The 19,270-nt window shown below is 34.2% G+C and overlaps 2 protein-coding genes across 5 annotated transcripts; one reads left to right on the top strand and one right to left on the bottom strand.

The window, feature by feature from the left end:
* Positions 1-1,995: 1,995 nt before the first annotated feature.
* LOC18043428 (wall-associated receptor kinase-like 20) lies at positions 1,996-6,096 on the bottom strand. The gene is made up of 3 exons (XM_006435548.2): positions 5,216-6,096; positions 3,559-3,621; positions 1,996-3,188 (listed from the first exon to the last, which is right to left on the bottom strand). Exons 1-3 carry the CDS (start codon positions 5,982-5,984, stop codon positions 2,125-2,127), a joined length of 1,896 nt encoding a protein of 631 aa, XP_006435611.1. The 5' UTR covers positions 5,985-6,096; the 3' UTR covers positions 1,996-2,124.
* An 8,249-nt stretch (positions 6,097-14,345) lies between these two features.
* LOC18043429 (ultraviolet-B receptor UVR8) lies at positions 14,346-19,172 on the top strand. 4 transcript variants are annotated; one of them, XM_024186789.1, is made up of 11 exons: positions 14,346-14,681; positions 15,261-15,334; positions 15,430-15,514; positions 15,627-15,758; positions 15,856-16,092; positions 16,214-16,450; positions 16,731-16,774; positions 17,655-17,837; positions 18,137-18,227; positions 18,404-18,447; positions 18,646-19,172. In XM_024186789.1, the coding sequence occupies exons 1-11, from the start codon at positions 14,498-14,500 to the stop codon at positions 18,766-18,768; spliced, it is 1,434 nt and encodes a 477-aa protein (XP_024042557.1). In that variant the 5' UTR covers positions 14,346-14,497; the 3' UTR covers positions 18,769-19,172. The 4 variants fall into 4 exon arrangements, with proteins under 4 accessions (XP_024042557.1, XP_024042559.1, XP_024042558.1 ...); XM_024186791.1 differs by having other exon boundaries at positions 18,148-18,227; positions 18,646-18,693; XM_024186790.1 differs by having other exon boundaries at positions 18,592-18,663.
* The last annotated feature ends 98 nt before the right edge of the window (positions 19,173-19,270 follow it).

Consider the following 19,270-nt stretch of genomic DNA (forward strand, 5'->3'; position numbering starts at 1 on the left):
TGGTCTGAATTCAATTCTGGGTATTTTTATATTTTGAAGTTGACATGTTGGGGTTCCCATTGATAATAAAGCAAGTCAAATGTTTAATATTCAGTTGAATATTCATGCTCATTTATTAAGCAATTGGGCGGCCTAATTTTAGAAACTTGTATTTCATTATGGCCTAGTGTTAAAAGTACCACCATTCTAATTGAAAAAAAAAAATAACGTGGACGTTGTGTTATCATACATTACATCGTACCTGAACTTGATTGAAGTGACATTAAAATTAATAAAAGAACAGGAATTCTCGACGGAACATTGAGGATCAAAATGCAAAAACCATGGATATAAAATTTCAGCGAGGCATAAATCTTTTGTTGATGCAAGCAACTGAGGAGGAGTGACGAAGCGAATGCGTGACAGAATCAAAGACTTCTATTTTCAATGACTCTCTTTTATGAACTTACAAAAAACAAAAGGTAGTTTGGAGTATTCGAATTATGCCACAACCAAATAGATCAATGACAGAAAACCCATGTGAGAATCTCGTCATATGCAAGTCTTTCCTGCTTTGCACACCCAGCAAGCAAATAAATAAATATTAATTCCTTTTATATATACATATATCATGGCTACTATAAAATTACAAATCTTGCTAAAGCTGCGCGAGGACAGCTCGGAATGATTCATGGCATCGGCTATTTTTTCAACAATTCAAATGAGTTGAAAATAGTTTGTTCTTGCTTTTTTATTCTTTTGGGGAAAAAAATTGTTATATATTTTGAAGATTTTATAGACAATGCATATAGGTAAGATGATAAATCAAATGGAAGATGGACCAAATAAGAGAATATTATTATCAGAATTCAAAAGTGGACCGGTCAAGAGGCTAAGACATGATGTAATATTGTGATAAGTAAGTGTTTTAGGCTTTATTTTCCATCATCACCTACTTTCAATTGGTGTCTTAATAAGGATGGAACACCTCTTCCAGTTTGACTCAAATCATATAACTCTTCTCTCTCTCTCTCTTTCTATATATGTGTGTACATGTATTATTAAATATGAACACTTTCATTATTTTTTTTTTAATACAGACACACTATTAAAACATATAATTTTATAATTAACTAAACAATGACTATTATTAAAGCACATGATTTAATAGTAAATTAAAATGGACCCTATTAAAAATTATATCACAAATAGTATGCTTGCATAACAGAAATAAAAATAAAAATAAAAATAAGGGGGTCGCACCTGAAATAAGCCATGTTATACAGAATTGTTTTACTGGTTGCAAAAAGTATACATGCACATGTAACAAACTAAAACATAGTCCATGAAAGCCCAAATTCCTTGTTAACGCCATAGGCCCGATTCTCTTTTAATGGAGAACCCACATTGCTTTAAGTTGATCTGCGCGTTACTCCGACGTCGTATCGAGCTAACTCCTCATCTTTATCAAACCCCAAACCCTTTTGTCCCTTCGCCTCATTTCCTCCCAACTCCAAGCGAAACACACACTCTCATCGCCGCCGCCCTCGCGGCCCCAGCCTCAGGTATGCATATGTAACGGAGTTCGTTCAAATATATTATATTGGTTCAGTTAAATGAATAAAGGTGGTTTTAACTTCCATCAGCGGTGGCTAATTAGCCAATCACATAAACGGCTTAAGTGCTGTTGTTATTGTGTGAATGGTCAGTAAGCTCACCAACATCAACGCTGTGTTTGTGGCCTTTTCATGGTGAATCGCAAAATCTGCTTTCACTTTCGGGCCATTAACTACATTCCCACGCTTTGCGATACTAATATCCTAGAGCGACCATTCGATCCTGAATAGTTTGGTACGATCCTCAATTTATAAAGGTTTTGATTAATAAATTGATGTGAACGTATGTAAATTTCTCAGTTTGTGTTACATTTTGATTAAACTTGAAATTGTTTGTACATGGGTTGGGTAACAACAACCTTAACTCAATTTATTACCAGCATCAAATAACAGAGAACTATTGTGAGATGCAACGAAACACACCGTCATATTTCTGTAAAACAGTACTGATTGTACATTCCAAGCAACATGCAACAAGCAAACCAAAATTAAGCTATAAAATACCGGCAATTAAAACCCATAAGTAACACTAGTTCTTTGCTGTCTCAGCTTTGGCAATGCTGATAATATATTCAATTTCCTCAGCTACTTCTTTCATTGAAGGCCTGTTCTGTCTCTGCTCCTCTAAGCAACCGACTGCTAAGAATGCCAATGCCTTAATTGTCTCCTGTTCTAATTCACTTGCTTTCTCTTTTAACACCGGATCAACCGTCTCCATTAGCTTCTCTTCCTCCACCATCCTCCGCACATAAACTGCCAAGTTCACGTCATCCTCTGCGCGGTTAAAGTCAATCGCCTTTTGAGACGTCAAGAGCTCTAACAGCACAACCCCGAAGCTGTACACATCGCTCTTATCAGTCAGCTGATACTTCTTGTAATACTCGGGATCCAGGTAGCCCAGAGTCCCCTGTGCACAAGTTGATATGTGACTCATATCGGTATGAGCCAACCTCGACAACCCAAAATCGGAAACCTTAGCATTGAGCTTCTCGTCAAGAAGTATGTTGCTGGACTTGACATCCCGGTGGTATATCGGAGGAGTAGCCGATGAGTGAAGATAAGAAAGACCCTCTGCGGTGTCATGAGCAATCTGGAGACGGCGAGGCCAAGTGAGTTTGCCTCTGCCTCCAGGTTTCAGACCTTGCAAATGCTCCAAAAGGGTTCCGTTAGAGATGTACTCGTAGACCATAATCGGTTGTTCTAGCTCTACGCAACAGCCGAGGAGGCCAACAAGACTCCGGTGATTCACTTGGCATAAGATTCTGACTTCGTTGAGGACTTGATCAGTGCCTTTGGTGTTTCCAAGCTTGGCACATTTGACAGCTACTTCAGTCCCGTCTTTAAGGATGCCTTTGTACACTTCACCGTAGCCGCCGGACCCAAGAAGCCGATCTTTGGAGAAGTTGCTCGTTGCTTTCTTTATCTCTTTGCCGGTAAAGATTTTTGACGCTTTGCCTCCGCCGCCGGAGTTGAGGATCTCTTCTCTTTCTCTTGCCAAACGTTCTTGTGCTTCTTTGATGCGTCTATGGCGTTTGTAGAGTAAAATGGCAATGGCAGCAGCGATGAGCGTTGCTCCAATGCCAGTAGTTAAACCTAGACGTGTATATATGCCAAAGGAGCTTAGCCTTAAGATCAATTTTAACGCTATAAGGTTTAGATCATTGTAAAAAAAAAGATGTCTAAATTTGTCTACGTTGTCAATTGACAATATTTTTTTTATCAATCATGTGAGAAACATTGAAAATCCATTATTAGGCTGATCATACAATTCGAGGGAGTGCTTTTCTAAGTTGTTTACTATATATCAATCCCCAATTTCCAACTAATGAAAAAGATTAAAAAGCTCATCATTCGAGAACAATAATTAAGGAAACATAAAATCATCTAATTATTAGACAAATATGCAGTAGATTTTATTATAATAACGAAGGCAAGTCAGCAAATCGATACTCTAACATCATACCGGCTATGAGTGCAGTTTTATCAGATGAACCTCCGCAACCTCCAGGATCTTGACACGTAATCTCTGCCGGACCAAAAAAAATCAGAAGTCACGCCCAATCAAATCAATTTACCCGTTTGTTTCTTTATTATTATTATTTTTTAGTTGGAGCCGCCTATGTTGCAACAGTTGCAACGTACCACTACTTTTGTCATTTTATAATTTAACCATTGGATCCAAGGCAAGAATGGTAAAAGCAAATCCAACGGCAGGGTGTATTTATTTTGGTTTTTTTCATTGCAATCCCTCTTATTTTTTAAAATACCAGGAAAAAATATTATTATTATTATTTTATTTATTAGCTTGGTTGTTTAATGATATGAATAAGGAATAAGTATGAAATTTAAGAGAACTTTTATTATTGATATTAGGCAATTACAATGCATGATTTAATACCCGTTTATTTATTCCACAAATTCATAAATATTTCATAATTTATTAATTATTACTATCATTTCTAGATCTACTCTCATTATTTAAATTTATTAATTATTATTTTTATATTAATTATTAATAAATAAATATAATATAACAAAATAATATTATAATATAATTTATTTTTAATATTATAATTATTATAGTGAAAATAAAAATAATTTAAATATATTTAATATTTCAATTAAGACAAAAGTTAGCACACTATAGTGAATTATATAATTGACTACAATCTAACTTTTAAAACTTCCAAACATAAGTAAGTAATAAATTAATGTGAACAGTATTATAACAATATACAATATTATGTTCTAAACACATTCTAATGGTGTGTTTACTAAATAAGAATGAAATGAGCTAGAATTGTAATAATGAATTTAAATTAGAATAAGTTATTTACTTGAGCTATATGAATTGGAATTGGAATGAACAACATTCTCATTGATGTGTTTACTTTATTTTATAATTGGAATAGACTATTATAAGTTATTAAAATATCATTTGTTAATTGTGTTCCTAATATTATTTGTATATATTATAATTAAACAATAATAATAATAAAACTAAAAATAATAATTATGACAATAATGTTAATAAAAAAATTAACAATAACAATAATAACAACAAAATTAACTGAAATAATAATATTAATAATGATAATAATAAAAATAATAAAAATTATTAATAAGTTTTAATAATAATAACAACAATAATTAAAATAATAAAGTTAATATATTTTAATAACAATAATTTTAATCATAACAAGATAAATATTAATATTAATGAATTAATTACAGTATAATAACAATTAAATAATAAAAGAAATAAATTTTAATAATAATAATGACAGTAATAATCATAAATAAAAATAATTAAAAAAACAAAAATAATAAAATTTAATAGAAATAATCTTATATAATAATAATGATATTAATAATAATAATAATAAATTAAAATTCTTTTCAAATGTCATTTTATTCCAAAAAAATAGACTTATATGTAAAAGTTTGTAATTTTTAGTGGCTATTGAATTTTTTAAAAAATATAAGATAGTATAATGTAATCAAACACAAAATGACAAAAGTTGTTATATGTTGTAACTGTTGCAACATAGGCGGACCCTATTTTTTTAAGTGCTAATTGTCAGAAAAATAATCAGTCAAAACGTCAAAGAAAGACCCACTTTCAGCGCAGACGCCCTTGATTGGGTCCCACAAAAGTCCAGACATGCAGAAACATCTCCTGACCCCACTCTCCCTTGCGTCGGGCCCACAAGTGGAGTTCCTGTCACAGTCAGCTTGCGAACCGCACACCGGTTCCCTGGGCGACAACCACTGCAGCTCCAAACCCGGTTCGCCCCACCGGTTAAGCGGCAAATTGGGGTTCAAGTTGACAAAGCTCGTGTAAGCCCTGCACCCGGATTGCCTGACCCTTATCATATAGGAAGTGGAGGACCCGCCAGCTCTAAACGTACAACAGATCCCATCCTCACAAGGCGCCGCGTTGCTAGTACCATTAATGTAAACGTGGCACAAGCTGGAGGAGGTGCAGTTCAAGGGGGAACTGAGCAAAGTGGGGGTACAATTCATGTACATGATGGTGTTGCTGCTGGTGATGTTAAAAGGCAAGCTGTCGTTGAGCCGGATGCCTTGGGACATAAGATCGGATGTGACGCAAGAGTTGGGTAAGAGACTGGAGGGCTTGATCACAAGCCGTTGGCTTGAGGGGTTGATGGCAGTGATGGGATAGGAGTTGTTGAGGGTGTCAAAGTGGAGGTTCCCGGATGAGTCGCAGCGGATTTTGTAGTCCTGGTCGCCGCACGAGGAGCTCGTGCTGAGCGGGTAAGGGACTGGGGTGGTGCCACAGTTGGGGCAGCGGATGGCCGAGAGTGCGCATCCGGCGTATGTTAGTAGCGACACCACGAGGAGGAGGAGCTTGGTTGGAGGATCCATTTCAGACACGAGCCCGTACGTGTGATGTGAAGATGGATTTCGATGTTGTTTATAAACTGAGGTTTTTCGTCAAATGTTGGTGAAGAGGAAATTATAGCCGGCTTGACTTCTGTAATATTGTGAATATTAAATAAAGGGAAAATAACACCCTACACCCTCTTTTTATATTGTAACGATTTTTTGTCAACATATTTTAAGATGTTCACACTAACCCCTTTGTACGGTTGTAGATGTAGTTTGGGCATTGATTTTATTATTCCATATAAATCATGAAAACAGAAATCGAGAATATATTTTTATGTTCCTAATTTAACAAAAAGAATTAATAAAAGAAAAAGGTATATGCATCCAATCTTCAACTTCAAACACTTTCGAGGGGATAAGTGCTATTTTCCTTGAAAATTCTTTACATCCAATGTTTCTATTGTCTTTATACATTATAATACTGTTGTTGTACTTATCTTGCGGTCTTTGATTACGACTTTCGGACTAGCTTGCAAGTTTGACACGTAATCACGGGAATAATAGTATATTTTAATTTCCAAAAAGTCAAAAATTTTGTTGGTATAGCATGTCCATTTTGCAAAATGGGAGGCGTAAATTCAGGATTGGTCAAATTTTAATTGAATGTGTATAATTATAAAAAATTTATCAGATAAAACCATAATGGAAATTTACCTATATAGTCATTTGGATAAAATTATTACAAAAACTGATCATGTTACAAAATTTCTTACTATACCAGCCACTTATACCTATTTTGGACTAAATTACCCTTTAAAAGAGTTTGGTTTGTTGTGGGCGATGGCACGTTCATTGCAGGTTAGTTATGGGCAATGGAGCCCAATGCCATGTGAGTGGAGCTTAACGCCCCGTTGGCACGCTCTGATTTCTTTGTCGCACACTAAACAACATAATTTAAATAATCTTCTTACTTACACCTAATGCGTTATATGTGACGCAACCTAATCTTAACAAACTTAGGTTGAAGAATCGAAGGAAGCAAGCTTGCCATCGATGGAAGTCGTCGTTGTCAAAGAAAGTTGTTGTCGAAGCTAACAAAACCGTGAAAAAGAGCTAAGGGTGGTGTGGGCAATGTTGTACTTATGGATTCAGAATCTTTATTTTTACTCTAAGGGCAATTGGTTCAAAATGGGTAAATATGGCTAATATGGGTAAGAAATTTTGTAACATGATAAGTTTTGACAATAATTTTATGAAAATAGCTAGATATGTAAATTTCCTGGTGCTTTCCTCTTACTTACAACTTTTCCAAAATAAAATGGTGCAATTATTTAGAAGACGTATCAATTTTTTTATTTAAAAAATGATCATTTAATGATTAATTTTGAGAAGAATTTAGATTTTGTTATTTAAAACACTTTAAATAAAAGGGATATCGCTAGTTTTATCTACTAAAATTAGTATATATTGTTATCACAATAGGGGTAAATGGACCATCGGTATTTTATCTTGAGAATATAAAAATATATTTATTATAAGAAAAATATTTAAAAATGACAAAAAGGACAAGAAAAGTATCTTATGATTAATCATTTTATTTATATGAAAATCTATATTTCTTATTTTTAGTATTTAATTTTTTTACTTTAGTTTCTGTTTATATGTTTTACACTTTTATTTAATTAATGACAAATATGAATAAAAGTGTATTTAAATGTAATGACAATATTTTAAAACCATGGAGCTAGAGATTTTATTGGATATTATGAAAGCATTACGAAGGTAATTGGTATATATTGATCCCAATATGAAAAAATGACAATATCCCCAAGCAAAATTTGGGCATAAGATTGCACGAACACTTTTAAGATCTTTAATGGAATGAGTGTAACTCAAAAATTAATTTTAAAAAATTTACTCACATATGTAAAAAAAAATAATTGTATTTTTTCTTTTTTCCAACAAGATTAAGCAAGAGAATTTGGTGGTTTTTCAATGGATGAAATAGTTTACTTCAATCATTAGTGGTTAATTTTTCTTTTTAGTTATTATATACCATACTTTAAATATATTCCTCTAAATTTGAATCATTGACCTCTTATTTTCATAACAAGAGAACAAACAACTGATTAGTTATTATTTAGAGATAATCAGTGGTTAATTTACAATATGGTTTGAAGAAGGGAAATTAGAGAGATAAAATAAAACCAAGGATAAAGTGGTTGATTCATTAGCACTATAATAACCTCTCAGCATTCTGGAGGAAAATAATGTAAATATCAAGTAACATCCCCAGTGTTTCTGAAAGAAGATCTTCACTTAAAGAAACTCATGTTTTAAGATTGACAAACGAAGACTTGACGAAAACTAAATTAAATTAGTATATAGAAGCTGCATTTATCTAGAAGACGTAGAAAATCTTCTTTAAAAATAATGGCTAGATGTCATCTTTATTTATTATTGCTGTTGGTCAAATGACACCATCATTAACAGCAATGAATTCCTCCTTTGCAAGTTAAATGAATGTAAAAGTCTTCTCTATATCATATAATGCTAAATGTACAGCCCGCCAATAGATTTCAGATAAGATTAAACATATTTTTTTTCTGGGTTTAAGTCATATCATCTATGCAATTTAACAATCACCACCATTGGAAATCATAAATATATTCTCTTTGTTTATTTGGGGCTGATTATGAAAGGCACATTTCATCAATTTTTCTTTCTTTTAGTCTTTTTCTATTTCCTGGTCCTAGCTAGGAATCATCCACATGAATGCATGCAAATTTGCAATAAGCCAATAAAGATAAAACAGTTTTTTCTTTGACTCCCTTCCCCCGCCCATAGTTTTATTCTAGTTTAATTGGCATTTATTCCTTCTGAGCGGCAAGCATATATGGCAACACATTTACCATACAAGTATTCCGTAGCTTCTCGATCAAGGCAGGTAAAACAGAAGGACTTAGTTCAATTGATCATTGAACTTGTTCATCTTTTAAATAAAAATCTCATCTCATTCCATGTGAATATGTTACAGGGTTGGACTTAGAATTTTTAAACATCCAATCTAACATATTAGTCTATCGAGTGGAGAGACTTATCTTATTTATAAACTCAAAGTAACTCCTCTTTACTAATCAATATAGGACACGACTCAATAGAATATTTGAGGATCTTTACATAATAAAATATAATAATTAGGGTGTTGCCTATAAAATTTCGTTAAAATATAGGCAATCAAAGTATTTTTTATAAGATGCAAATAGTCGCATTCCATTGTTTTTTTTTTTTTTTTTTTGGTTCACTATGGTAACAAAAGTACAGTGACTAGGGTATTGCGTGGATGTAATCATCGACACACTCAATTCAAGACGACCAAACTAGAGCCAATACATAATTTAATGGCAAACTTTCTTAAACTACTACATAATTTCAAGATAGATTATATATGTGAAAATGAAGAGATCGTCAAAGGTATACTTAATTATTGAGAACTGATTTAGGTTCTTATTCGAAATGGTAGCTATTTCAATATAGTGAAGACACAAAAATATTTAACTTTATAAGAAACTTAACGACGAAAGCGGTAGCCATATATACTAGCTACTTAAGCGTTTTGTTGATAAATCCATGATAAGCAGAAGAAGATTTTTAATGAAGACGAAGATGATCGAAATCAGGTCAAAGAAAGGCACCGATGGCGAAATCTCTCTCGTGAGCCAAGTCGCCGCGTGTCGATAATCCATATTCATTGAGCAGCCTGTCGAGCTCCCACTCGGGCATCTCCTGGTAATCTTTCTTGGATCATCAATGTGCAATGAGATTGCTTCCTGGCAGTAATTTATATTATCTAAATGCATCGTTACATATAAAATCTCTCTTAGTTACCGTGCTTTGTGGGTTAGTTGGTACTTGGTAGTGGGAATATTATTAATTAATTGATGGTAATTAGGAGTTTTTCACAATTTATTTTCAGTGGATAGTCTTCTTGTATTCGGAGTCGTCTGTTGACTTCGACCTGTAGTTGCTCTGCTGAAAAAGAAGACTATTTTAGGTAATTTCTCAATGCGAAGCTGATTTTTGGATTCCGCCCATGTGCTAATGAAATTTGGTTTTGACATTTTTTTTTTTTTTTTGGGGGAATATCAGTACATTTATGATAGAATTAACACAACATTTTAAAATTTACTCAAATTATTTAAATAATGGTCTCAAAGTGGCGGAACGTACCGATTCATCTGTAATAATATAACTACTTATAGTATGTGTACCGCAGTATGAGTAATGCTTCGACTTATGACTAAAGTTGAGATACAAAGTTGGAGTTGTTAATTATATACATTTTATGTGTTACTCATTGATTGGTGGTATTTTATATTTACCAAATTAATAATGATATAAAAAAATCGACCACCACATAATATTTGATAGTCATTAATTAGTGCTATTACCCACATTCGATACAATAAAAATTTTGTAACCGTAGGCCGAAATATTTCGCAAATACCCGTAGCAGCTTGTTCTAATAACAAAACAGTTTATTTTGTACTTTTAACCAGTCGTTTTTTGACAATTAAAACTTTTCTTCAACATTAGCTATAATAGCATATCAGCTCCATGACATCCAACAGAGCCCTAATCCAGTTGCAGTTGTACTGAACATAGTAGATCTGTAGATATCAGTACAAAAAAGTGTATATACATTAGGGGGACCTTGTTAAGTTATATAATTATGTAGCATACATCAACCTAATAGTTACTACCAGTAACACATAATTAGTTTTTGTTGATTATGTTTTTGTGTTACTGGTAACAACTGTTAGGTTGATGTATGTTATATAATGATGTAACTTAACAACCATCACATTCGGGTAGCAAATTGTGGGATTGAGTCGGGCTTTTCTAAGCCTATATTATTGAAAATAAGCTCAAACCTTTCAAAAGTCTGTCCAAATTTGGATGGGCTGGGCCTGAGCTTTTTCATTAATTATTAAATAAATTTTTAATAAAATAAAAAAATTAAATGAAAGATAATTATCCAATACATAATAGAATAATAGTCTAATATACAAAATATTAGTAACACAATATAATAAATCACAAATACTAATATAAAAAATTATATTAATTTAATATTTTGAGTTTTTCTTTTTTATTTAAATTTAATTTATTTTTTATTTATAAATTAAAAAAGTTTTTATTCCTAGGCCCTTATTCAGGCTCAATCTATGCAAGATTTGCAACTTTTCAACCCATATTCAGGCTCAACCCATGCCCCCCCGGCTTTTTTGCCAACCCCAATATACATACATAAGCAACATGTGTTATTCAAGTAACCCACGTAATCAAATGAGTAATGATAGACATTTCAATTTTTTCTTAATCTCAAGTTTGATCTCAAAGTGATGTGTCATTAATTGACTAGTTGGTAATTTTTTATCATATACAAGTGAATTAATTGTACTATCACATTAATAAATTGATGAACGCGAAACGCCACGTAGCACTACTCTAATCAAATATCCGAAGGTCCAACATGTTCCACTGTTGGACTCAACATCTACAAAGATACACCACTCGACGAGGGGCCCTTGATCACAATAATTGGGCCTCATTTTCTCACTACATGGTCATCTACTTAGCCGAAATGATCACAATCATTGGGCCTAATCGTCTTACCACACGATGATCACTTTGCCACATGCTCAAATAATTGGACATGTTAATGTCACCACACGATCTTCAATCCAAAACGGTGGCCACCCGAAGATTAACCACCAGATGATGTGGCCTACACGATCAATCATCAACGTCACCACACGATTAGCTTGATCAAATGATTAGATGTGACATCGCAAATAATTAGAGGGGGCCCCGGTTCGTTAAACATTCAAGTCAGTGTGCTTCTTGCCAATTGAGGCCCAAACGCGAGCGTTCCCTAAGCACATAGGCCTGAACGAGTGGCCTTACGGGTCCGTACCCGAAAGGCCACTTATAAATGAGTGGCTCTGGGGACTGCAGTTAATTCGGTTGATGCTCGGTCGTTGTTGACAGAATCTGAGCCGTTGAAGTATATTACAGTTTGCTTTCTGAGGTGGGCTTGTGGGGCAGCCATGCAAAGGACGAGGCCTCACAGGCCACAGCATATTTCTTCGGAGGAAAAAATTACGTAGTTTCCATAACGAGAAAAACAAAAAAAAAAAAAAATACAGAGAATATACTCTTTAAAAATGCCTTGAAAAAGAGTTTATACATGTTAAAAAAAAAAACGGTTCAGATATGGTGTGAAGTGTGATTGTACAATTTGAACAGGAATATGTATATTGAAGGCTTTTATATAAACTTCATCACTTATCTAGTCGAGAAAAATGACGGTGACAATTACTATTTTTTGAAATTTATTAAAAAAAAAGATATACAAAATAATATTAGGTATGTAACTAAATTCATCTTAATTACGATACACTAAGTGATACTTTGTGTCACTTTTAATATGACTTCATTCACATTTCACGATAAATAATATAGTTGTTATAACAAATCAAACAATAATTTTAAAAAATTATGTGATTGAGTTCTAATAAATAATAGTCTGTTGAGCGATACTATTACTCAACGTAAAGTAAGTATTCGTCTACTAAATCAAAATCAAAGATATGTATGATCCTAAATGTTTGTGATATTTGAAAGGGGCTTTGAGTTGTGGGAATAGCTAGGCTTAAGTAATAAGTAGTTATGGAGCATTAGGCTAAGTCAAGATAAAGCTTTTCAGTTAAGCGGAGAAGTGATGTGAAGCTCATTTATTGGAGTGTTAGAACAAAGAGATGCGTCAACATACACCTTGGATTGTTTTACTTATACTTTTTCAATTTGTCTTCTTGGCCAAAAGTTAATCATACAAAGAAAATACTCTTCGTCCTCTATAAAAGACGTACACATCTTTAAAAGTTAAAAAGCATAAGAATTTTTTTTTTTAAAAAAAAAAAACTATCATGGGGCTCGAGGATTAAATGTAACAATTTCTGTTCGATGCTGTCAGCTTTTGATTTTGTAACCTATATGCGTCAACAAGTCAAGTTGCAAACAAATTATTTAAAACAATTTTGAATATTAATTTTTTTTATTATTTATGTTCACTATTGAATTTTGCACCCAAAACAACTTGCAATGAGAAAATCATTATACAAGTATTTTGTAAATACAATCATAAAAATGAAAAAGGAGGAGGAGAAGAAGTAGAAGACCGAGAAGAAGAAGAAGAAGAAGAAGAAGGGCCAAAAGGAAACACAAAAATATGATAGTTTTACAATGATTTTATTTTTTATTTTTAAAAAATAAAAATTATCACATATATTTTGTAGTAAAAATTATTTCAAAATATTGATTTCATTATTGTTCATCTAAGTATCGGCTAAGACGTTAGAAATAAAAGTTTTAAGGTTTAAGTCATGAGAATTTATACATTGAATAATAATTCTACCATATAGGTTTTTATAGTAATTATATAATATCGACTCATAATAAATCATTCTTAATAGTAATTCATATAATAGGTATTTTTATAATAAAATTTTATTAAAATTAAAGTGTCTAGAATAATTTTTATAGTGCAAATATCCATGTCCTTTGACTTAATATCCCCAACGTTATACTTAATGCACACACATCATTCACTTTCATATATTTATTTTTATTTAATTAGAAAAACTAAGGCTTATAAAAACTCCTAACGCGCACCTTTGCTAGGTGAGTGGAATTGGTCCTATAATTTCAAATTATATTGAAGGAATTGCTTCTAAGCTAGTGAGTGATATGACATTGTTCCATCTTTAAAATTATCAACATTTAATGTAAAATCACATTATAAAATAGGTCCACACTAACTCAAGTAATATTATTGAGTTACCGCACATATTTGCTATAACTTTTTTGGCAGGCAATTATGTAACACGTTAAAAATTAAATTAAAAGCAAAGGTAATTAAATTATTTTTTTTTTGAGATGAGAAAGTAATTAAATGTTAAGAGGAAAAAAAAAAAAAAAAAAGGGGCATTGTCCTCTTACCAAACACTATGATTGAGGCAAGGTGGACGTACGCCTGATGTGTCACGACACTTTCACAACTCCGGAGACGGACCCCTGAAAGAGACACGTGGCGATACAAATGATTGCACTAATCCCAGTATCCTTACACGTGGCGAGCTGTAGAGAGACCACGAGGTTACAAAAGGAGTGACCTTCCAGAAACTTCCCGGGAACTCCTGGCTAGCATTCACTGAGGGATCTAGCGGGCGACATCAAGCCACGTGTAATAATTTCCACGTCAGTATCCGGCGTGGCACCCCCATTCTCCTGAAAATGATACGCTTTAGGGCGGGCAGTAGCAGAACACTTTTCTATTTGTCTACAGACTCTTAAGAAGTTCACCTAACTCGAAGTCGAAGCACAGGAACAGAAAACAAACAACTGAACAAAAAAAAAAAAAAAAAACAGAGAGCATTGGCAACAAAATCTCAAACTTCATTACATTCCTTCTCTTCATTTCCGAGATGAATGGGGAAAGGCAAGAAGAGAAAATGGAGAGAGTTGTGTTCATGTGGGGCTATCTTCCCGGAGCGTTGCCGCAGCGGTCGCCGATTTTATCCCCGCTCGTCGTCAGATTGCCGCTTACTGTTGGGTCCGCCTGGAGGGATGTTTGTGGTGGCGGTTGCGGATTCGCCATGGCCATTTCTGGTGCTCTTTTTAATCTTTGACTTTCTAAATTTTTTTGACTTTTTTTTTTTTGGTTCTAAAAAAAAAAAAAAAAACTGTTTGTTTTCGTTACTTTGGATTAGGAAAATTTATTTATTTTTTAATTGCATTTTTTTTTCGGTTGCTTGTTGCTGAGGAAATGTGGAAAAATTAGCTGCTGTTCTTATCTTCTTTCATGTTGTGTTGGCTTCAAAACAATCAATCTTTTATCAATTTATGTTTAATTTTGGTTATTTTCCTGCGTTTTCTAGGTAGCCAAACAGTTGGGGTTGCATTTACATGTTGTTCATTTTTTTTTTCTTTCTTTTGCTGAAATTTTTTTCAAAGATAAAACTTCGAATTTCAGCCGCCTTAAGTAGGTCATTTAATTACTTTCATACTAGCTTTCATTTGATTCCAATTCAGTGTTGAATTATTGTTATGCTCAAAAGCTTATTTTACATGTGTTTTGGTCAAGAAATATGAATTCTAGCATGTTTTTGCCCGGTTAATTTTTATTTTATTAATTGATTTAGAAATGGTAGTTTTTTCTTTCTTTACTTATGTCTCTCTTTCAATCAGACTCCAGAAAGCTCATTACTTGGGGTTCTACAGATGACCTAGGTCAAAGCTATGTGACATCCGGGAAGCATGGGGTAGTGCAGCACCACATAGTACAGCTAGTTCATTACTATTTTCAAACATTTATTTGCAGAATTAACTTATATTTCTTGGTAATTTGATTGTTAAGGAAATTCCCGAGCCTTTCCCTCTCCCAACTGAAGCCTCTATAGTAAAAGCTGCTGCAGGTTGGGCACACTGTGTTGCAGTTACAGGTATGTAAAATTATGTTATGCTATACACAGCCGGAAGCAATGAATTTTTTGGGTTAGCAAAGAGAAGGTAAATAAATCTAAATGTGGTTGCCTTCCGTCTGTCTTTTTCCAGAGGGTGGAGAAGTTTATACATGGGGATGGAAAGAGTGTGTTCCTTCAGGGAGGGTCTTCGGAGATCTATCCACAGGGACAGGTTTAGATAAGGATGTGTTTGAAAGACAAAGTTCATTCTTGACGGAGCAAGGTAAATTCAAGTTTGGCAAAATTATTAAGAGAACGGACTACACAGGATAGATTTTATTTGCTGCAGACTTACGTGATGAAGGATCATACTATTGCAGTAAGCCCGCGTTCTCAAGTCTCAAGATCAAGTGGTGGAACCTCGTCTGGTACTGATGGTAGAGGAAGTGGAGAGGAAGGTTCAAAACGGAGGAGAATATCATTGGCAAAACAAACTGCTGAAAGTTCATCTTCTGGTGATGAAAATCTCTCAGCTTTTCCATGTCTAGTAACTCTGAATCCAGGCGTCAGGATAGCCACTGTAGCTGCTGGTGGAAGACATACTTTAGCTTTGTCAGGTAAGTCTTTTTAAAGCAACTTTATCATCTACTTCTCTGCACTGTGATCACAGATCATAGGTTGATCTGGGGTCAGACCTGTGGGTATGGTTTATGTATCCTAATTCTGCTGAACTTTCAGATATAGGACAGGTCTGGGGTTGGGGCTATGGCGGTGAGGGGCAGCTAGGCTTGGGTTCCCGAATACGAATGGTGTCCTCTCCACATCCTATACCTTGTATCGAGTCCGCCTATGGGAAAGATAGATCTGCAGCACTTTCTCGGGGAAGCGTGAATTCTGAGGGACCGGGTTTTAGAGTTCCTGGAAACTATGTGAAGGGGATTGCCTGTGGAGGGCGGCATAGTGCAGTAATCACCGGTATGTTTTGATGGTGCTCTTTCTAACTGGTTGAATATGAAGAACAAACTAAGTTTGCTCAGGATTATTTCAAAGGACAGTTTGATTTACAACTTTAGGCATTCAAACTTCAGCATCTGTGCTTAGTGACATTTTTAATTTAGCATAAAATTTTCCAACTTGCCTCTTTGCTTTTGTCTCCTTTGCACTTTCTAGGTAACTCAATCTACTAGCTTTATTTGTGGTTAACTTCTACATGTTTTCATATCATTAATTCATAAATAATTTTTGCCACTAACAGATGCTGGAGCACTACTTACTTTTGGTTGGGGGCTCTATGGACAGGTAAGTAATCGCCTAGTAGCATTCATTGCTTCTTTCCTTTGGTGTGATTTATTTTTAATTGTTTTTTTTTCTTTTTTATGATAATTTGGTTGTCTTTTCTTAAGTTGTGAATCTTCGCCTAGACATGGCTGGTCATGTTTTGGGTGGAGATCAGGGTCTCATTGTGAAAGTCAGTTTTGTTTTTCTCTAATTAAGAAAGCAAAACTGCAAAAGCAGAAGGCAAAATCTTCTATTCACTATCTTAGTCTTCTGTCCTAAGTAGCAGTAAGTTAATCAGAAAAAATATGGAGGACAATGGAGTTTGGATTTTGGAAGTTTTGGTAGATCTCTTCACCTCCTCTTTTGTCTTGATAATGTCGGGTATTCCTCTTGGGTGTAGTCCTCTTAGTCTCCTGATTTTAAATAGCTGGTGTCAATAAGTTTCCTGCACAAACTAGTTTGTTTCTGGAAAATTTCTTACTTAGCAACCATTAATAATTAAGGTAGCTGTTTGAATCAGTTTCTTCTTGATTAGTCCAATCTCAGAGTTCTATATCATTCCATGCTTGTGCGCTTAGGAATTCTTGATTGCAAAATCTAAGTTGTGCACTTATTTACCAAAGAATATTACATCTGAACCATGTGTTCTACAATTTTAGATGGTGTTCAACTTTCTAATTATCTTCCCACACGTGAGACTGCCCCGAATTTCTCCTTTTAACTGTTTTTCAGGATCCATTTGTAGGTAAAGTAGATTTTGGTGGAGAAAAAAGCACAGTAGATGTTCAAGATGAAGTTCACTGTAACAAGGGATAGTTAACTCTGTTTCTTTTTCAATATTATCCTTTTCTTTTATTACAGTGAATAAAATGTTTTTAATTTTTTCTGCATTTTTATCAAGTGTGGGCAAGGAAGTACAGATGATGAGTTAAGCCCGAATTGTGTATCTTCACTACTGGGCATCCAGATCGAGGGAGTGGCTGCAGGACTATGGCACACCATTTGCATTTCCAGCGATGGTGACGTGTATGCTTTTGGTGGGAATCAATTTGGGCAATTGGGAACTGGTGGTGATCAAGCAGAGGTATAGTTGTTTACTTTCCACTATTAATACAGTCAAATGTATCCTCCTATCAGCTGGCATGTTCTCCTTAGCCAAATCATGATATGCAAGTTTGATGATAGTCCCATTATAGAATCTAGTCCAATTAGGCAACAGTATTTTTAGTATATAATATACTAGAATTGAATGTGCAAATTTAACACAAGGCAGAAGACTCAAACCTCTTCTTCAACTCCCTCATAAGTTGAATTTTGAGAAGATTGTCGACTGCAATGAAATTTGTGCCATTAACTTTAGTATTTATTGAATTTCTAAATCAGACTCTCCCCAGGCTGTTGGATGCTCCAAGTTTGGAAAATGTACATTCAAAAAGTGTCTCTTGCGGGGCGCGTCACACTGCTGTAATTGCAGGTATGCTGGTAGAGCATTTGTGAATCTTCCAAATCTGCTTTTCTTTCTTTCCAAGCTATAAAGCCAACGTCGAAAGTTGTGATGATTCAAACTTGTATATGTTTTGCCTCTTAGTTGTATACTCTTTTATTAATAAAGCTGTAATTGGCTGACTCTTTGCTCTCTGCTGCTTGAAGATGATGGAAAAGTGTTCTGCTGGGGATGGAACAAGTATGGCCAGGTATTTTACCTTGTACTGATCAATTAGTTCATTTGAGGGCAGATCAACACCCAGTGATACTAGATAATTTCATTTCTCTGTTTTTATCACAAATGACGTGATCTCTATGGTATTTTGAAGCCGTTTTATTTAAATTTTGTGTAGCTTTACAATGTCACAAGTAACTAAACTTAGTAAATTTCTGAGTGCATGAAACAGCTTGGCTTGGGTGATGTCATTGATCGCAACATTCCATCTCAAGTTACTATCGAGGGTTGTGTACCTAGGAACGTGGCATGTGGCTGGTGGCATACCCTACTTCTTGCTGTGCCCCCTACTTGAGCATCTACCTATTTTAAGGCGTTGGCAACAGTTTTGTTAGATTAGCAGTCTGATTGATTGGTATATTGGTCGTTTGCATATATTTGATACAGTAGCTTGTACATGTATTAATGTGTGCTTCCTCTTCATTTATTCATGGTGAGGGCTCGCCGTGATTAGGTATATTGAAATATGAATAATACTAATATGCACAACATGATTTTGTCCATTGTGTATATTTCGATGTTAGTCAGCTTGAACCATCCAATGTAGTCATTTGCCAGGAGAAGTCACGCGGTTGTATTGAGGTTCCATTAATCCAATCGTGTTCCTCTGTTATTCATTGTTACCTTACTCTGTAAGTCCAGTGCTGTAAAACTTCTGTTAACGATTTTCCATAACAAATGTGGATTATTAATTGATTTCAAAGTTGTCTCAAGGAAGAACAAAAGAATTCTTGCCATTTGAGAGATGGTGAGCTATGTATATGATCAAGTGATTCTGTCCATTCAGCGTAAGACAT

The sequence above is a fragment of the Citrus clementina genome, unplaced genomic scaffold (genome assembly GCF_000493195.1).
Source record: "Citrus clementina cultivar Clemenules unplaced genomic scaffold, Citrus_clementina_v1.0 scaffold_4, whole genome shotgun sequence".
Lineage (NCBI taxonomy): Eukaryota > Viridiplantae > Streptophyta > Magnoliopsida > Sapindales > Rutaceae > Citrus > Citrus x clementina.

Coding starts and splice junctions, on each gene's coding strand:
- LOC18043429 (XM_024186789.1), top strand. CDS start 14,498: ATGAATGGGGAAAGGCAAGAAGAGAAAATGGAGAGAGTTGTGTTCATG. Junction 14,682..15,260: donor ATTCGCCATGGCCATTTCTG/GTGCTCTTTTTA, acceptor TCTTTCAATCAG/ACTCCAGAAAGCTCATTACT. Junction 18,228..18,403: donor TCACACTGCTGTAATTGCAG/GTATGCTGGTAG, acceptor TGCTGCTTGAAG/ATGATGGAAAAGTGTTCTGC.
- LOC18043428 (XM_006435548.2), bottom strand. CDS start 5,984: ATGGATCCTCCAACCAAGCTCCTCCTCCTCGTGGTGTCGCTACTAACA. Junction 3,622..5,215: donor CAAGGGCGTCTGCGCTGAAA/GTGGGTCTTTCT, acceptor TTGGTCCGGCAG/AGATTACGTGTCAAGATCCT. Junction 3,189..3,558: donor TAAAACTGCACTCATAGCCG/GTATGATGTTAG, acceptor ATACACGTCTAG/GTTTAACTACTGGCATTGGA.